This window comes from Phodopus roborovskii, unplaced genomic scaffold, assembly GCF_943737965.1.
Source record: "Phodopus roborovskii unplaced genomic scaffold, PHOROB, whole genome shotgun sequence".
Taxonomy (NCBI): domain Eukaryota; kingdom Metazoa; phylum Chordata; class Mammalia; order Rodentia; family Cricetidae; genus Phodopus; species Phodopus roborovskii.
In genome coordinates this window covers 22,090,960-22,096,119 of record NW_026126416.1, presented here as the reverse complement: position 1 = coordinate 22,096,119, position 5,160 = coordinate 22,090,960, and the positions used below count along the sequence as shown (strand labels likewise).

At 45.2% G+C, this 5,160-nt stretch overlaps 1 protein-coding gene across 1 annotated transcript; it reads right to left on the bottom strand.

Annotated features, from left to right (window-relative positions):
* Positions 1-560: 560 nt before the first annotated feature.
* Positions 561-4,061, bottom strand: LOC127221414 (putative endogenous retrovirus group FC1 Env polyprotein). The gene is made up of 2 exons (XM_051183340.1): positions 3,946-4,061; positions 561-1,513 (listed from the first exon to the last, which is right to left on the bottom strand). Exon 2 carries the CDS (start codon positions 1,193-1,195, stop codon positions 593-595), a length of 603 nt encoding a protein of 200 aa, XP_051039297.1. The 5' UTR covers positions 1,196-1,513; positions 3,946-4,061; the 3' UTR covers positions 561-592.
* Between the last annotated feature and the right edge of the window lie 1,099 nt (positions 4,062-5,160).

Sequence of the window (5,160 nt, the reverse complement as noted above, 5' to 3'; positions counted from 1 at the left end):
CAGTGTGATGCCAGAAGCTGAGAAATATTTACAGTAAATCTGTGTTTATTCTTAAAGGGGTATTTGGATATATTACAGCTCTTTGAAGAAAAACGGGTCCCCTCACCTTGAATTCTGGGTTAAGATATCTGATGTCCTGGGCTGGAGAGATGGTTCAGTGGTTAAGAGAGATGGCTTCTCTTCCAGAGTCTTGAGTTTAATTCCCAGCAACCACATATAGATGGTAGCTCACAACCATCTATAGTGGGATCTTATACTCTCTTCTGGCATAATGATGTACATGCAGATAAAGTGCTCATATACATAAAAATAAATTTATAAAAAAGAAATTTGATGGTCAAGTGGGAAGACCCCCATTGACAGTTGGCAAAGGGAGTGTGGGGGATTTTGAAGGATACAGAACCAGCAATCCAGTATAACATTTGGGTTAGTAACATTCATGAACAAATATATGGTATTAACATGGTCAGTAGGGGTTCAAAGGAGGCTAGAGGAGTAGGGTTAGTGGGAAGCGGGGGTATAAAGTGGTGTCAGTTGGTGAGCCCCATCAGCAGGGCCAGGGCAGATATAGTAGCTGGTTTGGTTATAGCATTCAAATTAAGGAATTTTGAGGTTTGAACTTGGCTAAAGCTCTAAAGATGAGTATCTTAGTCTTCCCATCATAGGCTGTATCCTTCTCATTATGTCTATAGACAAAACCCACGACCCCTGTTCTCCATCTATCATTCCAAGGGTCAGGGATTGAGTAGGTGACCTTAGTATGCCAATCAACTGAGTTGAGCCTGGATGGATTTTCTCCTCCCCATCTGGGCCAAGTACTATGATATTTGCAGCCCCAGTGTGGACATCCTCCATAATTTGGGTCCTGACAGTCTGAGCGAGTTTGCTCATATACAAAACAGACATATATAGGAGAGGACATAGCATTGTAAAAGTCATTTATGCATTTCCCTTGACAGGTGTCCCTTATATCAAAAGTAAGGCTTATAGTATTTGCACATCCTGTGATGGGACAGAAGGTGGATGCTATGGTCTTGTTGAGATTTTCTAAGGCAATTACATGGAACTTCCATGCCCTGGGGGTTGGTTTGGTTGGTATAGGAGCCTTTGGAGGTGGGCGTTTCCAATTTGGGTTCCAGGAAAGAGCAGAAGGGAATGTACCCAGACAAAACAATATCATTAAGTAAAAACCCATGTCACTGTTATCTTTAGTGGATCTTCACAGGCCTTGATGACAGTCCACTTTTCTTTAGCTAGGTCGTCGTTCCCAGTGGTACACTTGACCTGAGAATAATGTTTCCAGGTGTGGGTGCTGAACGTTATCTACCTTGACAGCAGTGGAAGTGATCAGGATGAGGAGGTACGATCCCAGTGGGGTCCCAGTGCCTCAGCTCAGTGTCGCTTGATCCACACCTTATTTCCTGGCTGGAAGGGGTGTAGATGAGGTGGTAGCTTTGGAAAGCTGCCTTAGACGAGGAAGCCACAGTGTTCCGAGTCAGCTGCAGAGCCTGTACTGATTGAAGCAGTTGATGGTTAGTAATTTTGGTTGCCAGTTCCATGTCAGGAAGGGCCTCCCAAAGAGAACTTCAAATGGAGTTAAATCTTTTACACAAGAGTACACTGAGCCCTAAGAAGGGCAAAGGGAAGGAACTTCACCAATATTTCACCAGTCTCCAAAGTTAAGTCAAGTTCTGATTTGTTCTCCTCTAGTTGTCCTGAACTTTATAGATGGTGCACACAATGTAATTTCCAATTGATCCTAGGACAGCAGAAATGCTCTCAGTAACCATAAATGTAAAGGTAAATCCATTATCTGACCTATGAACAACAGCAGTCCAAACCTAGGTATTATCTCATCCTTTTCAAAATGTATTTCTGCCCTTAGTTTGTGGAGCAGGTCACATCCCAACAGAGGGCACAAACACTCAGGCATGGCTAGGAAAGAGTGGGTCACAGCCCCCTTTCCCAGGCCCACAGTTCTTTGGTGGTCTGAGAACAGGTAGCTCCTTGTATCACAGTTGGTTTCTTACTTATTGGCCCGCTTGCCTGCTTGGAAACCAAGTAGTGGCTCCCATAGCCACAAGGAAATTGATTGGAATCCCCCAGCATACACTTTCAGAGTAATCCTGAACTCTGGGGAGGGGTGGCTGAACTCTCAGTCTATCTAGTTGGAGCATAAATGCAGAGCTTTGCTTTCAGTTTGGACATTCGTTTCCCCAGTGATTGGTTTCTTTGCAGTAAGAGCATTCATTCCTTTTGGGGCACTGTCTTTCCAATGCTGGGAAGCTCTCCCAGCATCCACTTTCCTTGGCTTTTGTCCTTTTTTCATAAATCCTGGGTGCCCTGTTCCCTAGTAACGGCCACCATAATCTTAGCCACTTTCTTAGCCTACCTGTCCTCCAGGGTGTCCCTATTGCTTTCCCTGGAGGCAATCTCAGCTAGCTCTGACAATATCTTTCCTTCTAAGCCCTCTATTTTCTGAATCTTTCTCCTAAGGTCTGGTGCCAGTTGAGAAACAAAAGCTTTATTGAAAACCCTCTGGTTTTCTGGGGCCTCCTGGTCAATTGATAAACTTCTAGGAGGTACTTCAGAGAAGCAGACGGCAAATCATCTGAACCCTGAGTTATCTGATCTACCTTAGACAAATTTGTGGGGCACTTAGCTGCACCCCCAGTGGAGTCTAGAGAAAGAGGTGAAGAAACTCCCTATCTTTGTGGGAATTCAGATCCCAATCTGGTTGTCAAGAAAGAAAAGCTTAATCAGCTGTCACCAAATCAGTAATCGATCTCCCATCCATCATTTCCCAAGACTTGCTTTTGACCTTTTCATCTCATCTGAATCCCTCTCCTTTGTGGTGAAGAGGGTTTGAAGTAGCTACTGACAGTCTACCCAAGTCAGTCTGTTGGTGTGTGTGAAACACCATTTCTAGCGAAGAGATTAAGCTTTGGTTTTTTTGTTTGTTTGCTTTTCTTTTTTTTCTGAGAAAAAAGAGATTTTAAACATTCCAATAATGCAGATCACTAGTAGAGAAGAGAGCACAGACTGCAACTGACTGATGGCCCCTCCTGTCTTCCTCATTTTGCATGGCTCCCCACATCAGGGTTTCTCTGAAGAGGAGGATAGCTAGAGGTAGAGATGGGGGGCATGTGTCAGGGAGCCACAGGATGTGTCCTGAAAATGGGAACCCTATCACAACCTCAGTGAGAGTAGGCAGAGATGAGGGGCCTGAGAGAAAGTCAGAGGGGGACTGGAGGTCAAAGTCAGAGACAGCGAATAATAGGGAGATGGGTTGGTAAGAGGACACACTCCAGGTGTGAGTAGAACTGACCACAGATTCCCCTCCCTGGCTAATGGCCCGGGGACATAGAGTGGGGGCACATTGTCTTCTTGTGGGGCCAGTGGGGCCGGAGGCTGAAATTTGCCTCTTGGTCTTATTGATTTCTTCTGAAACAAAAATAGTGGCATTAGGAGAAGGATTTGACTGGTACTTCCTCAACCAGGATGGAGATTCCTTTACTAGGAACCTGAAGGCAAGAATGTAGGGGAGCTGGCTGGGTGTCCTGGTTTACTAAAGACCACATGTCGCACTCTGTAAATAAGAGAAAATTTGAAGGAGCCTTCACCTAGCCAGTCCCCCTGAAATGAAGACCAATCAAGGGAGCAAAACGCAGTTAGTTTTTCTATAGAGCCTTTTTCTCTGGACCCCTTGGCTTTCTCTGGAAGTCCTTAAAATGAGACTTCATCAGATCTAGGGGGGTTTCTGGGTAGAAGTTTTTACTGCCCCATCTTTTCAATTTTATCAAGAATGAGAAATTACCCAAAAAAGCAACCCATACAACATAAAACAGACAGTGTTCTCCAACTCAGTGCCCAACTCCTGCTTCTGGGAAGCCTTCCACTACCTCCAGAACCAAACAAGTTTGCATGCTACAAACACAAGTTTACCTCTGGGAGGGCTTCAGATGCCTTTTTTCCACAATCCAGATGTTGAGAACCTGTCCGTGGCCCTCTCCAAATGCTGGGCTTAACCAAATTTCTCAGCTCCCAGTCCAACAGAGACCCTCAAGTTCTCAAGGCTCCTCGGTGAGATCTGGGTGTTGAGGTCTGTTGACTCCCTCCAATGCTGGACCTGTGCAAACTCTCGGTGTCCGTACAGCAGAAGCCCCAGGGTTGAAGGTTGGCCAAAAAAGGGTGAACCAGGCTAAACACCTGGAGCTCAGTGGGACCTCCAGATGCTATGGGTCTGGGGTCGTTCAGAGACTCGCCAAACTGATAATGGATGAATTTCAAGAGAGGCTTTATTAGCTACTGGCCAGGACCACACCTGAGACTCAAGATTCTCAAAGTGTGTCCCCAGCTATTGCTAGTCTGGGTTTATAAAGGCAAAAACCACAGGGTTACAGTTTTGGGGTCGAGTTAGCACTCATCCTGCCTACGTGCAGGCAGAGCTTAACTATTGTACCAGATGTCTTGCAGATGCCTCAGTTAGCTTGAGCAAGCAAGCATTTTCATACAGAAGCAGAACTGGCAGTTAGCCTTGTGACCAGTTATCTTATAAGAACACTAGAGGCAGTTAAACACTTTCACAAGACTAGGCAGCTTTCAGACTAGCCCAAGTATTCCAAGAAGCCATCCATCCTGGGCAAGTTAGCTGACAGGCTATAGTTTATAAAAAGCTTACAAGCTAAGCACAACAGTTTCTTAATTTTAACCATAATGTTGACCATCAGATTGCCAGCACCTCACGTGACAGCCTCATGACCCATTCCTCAAAGTTACTGCTGGAAATAGCAGGATCTACTGCTCTGCTAGAGGGGACTGTGAGACTGGTGTGTGGGAATGCTAAATCTTACCTGTGCTATGAGAATAGCAATGATTAAGAAACCACATGCCACACTCCGCCCCAGTGTGCTGAAGAAATGACCTACTACAAATAACTCCTCTGTCCCCGTGACTTGGATAAGATTCCAGTTGTCCTTTTATTATCCAGACAAGGCCAAAAGGCCTGCCAAGTTCCCATTTTTAGCCTCATAAATGATTTACTAACCTAGGCATGGTGCCTCACACCTGGGATCCCTGTACTTCAGAGTCTGAGGTAGGAGGATTATGAATTCAAGTTTACCCTGGGCAAAACCATTAGCAAGACCATTTAAAAGAAAA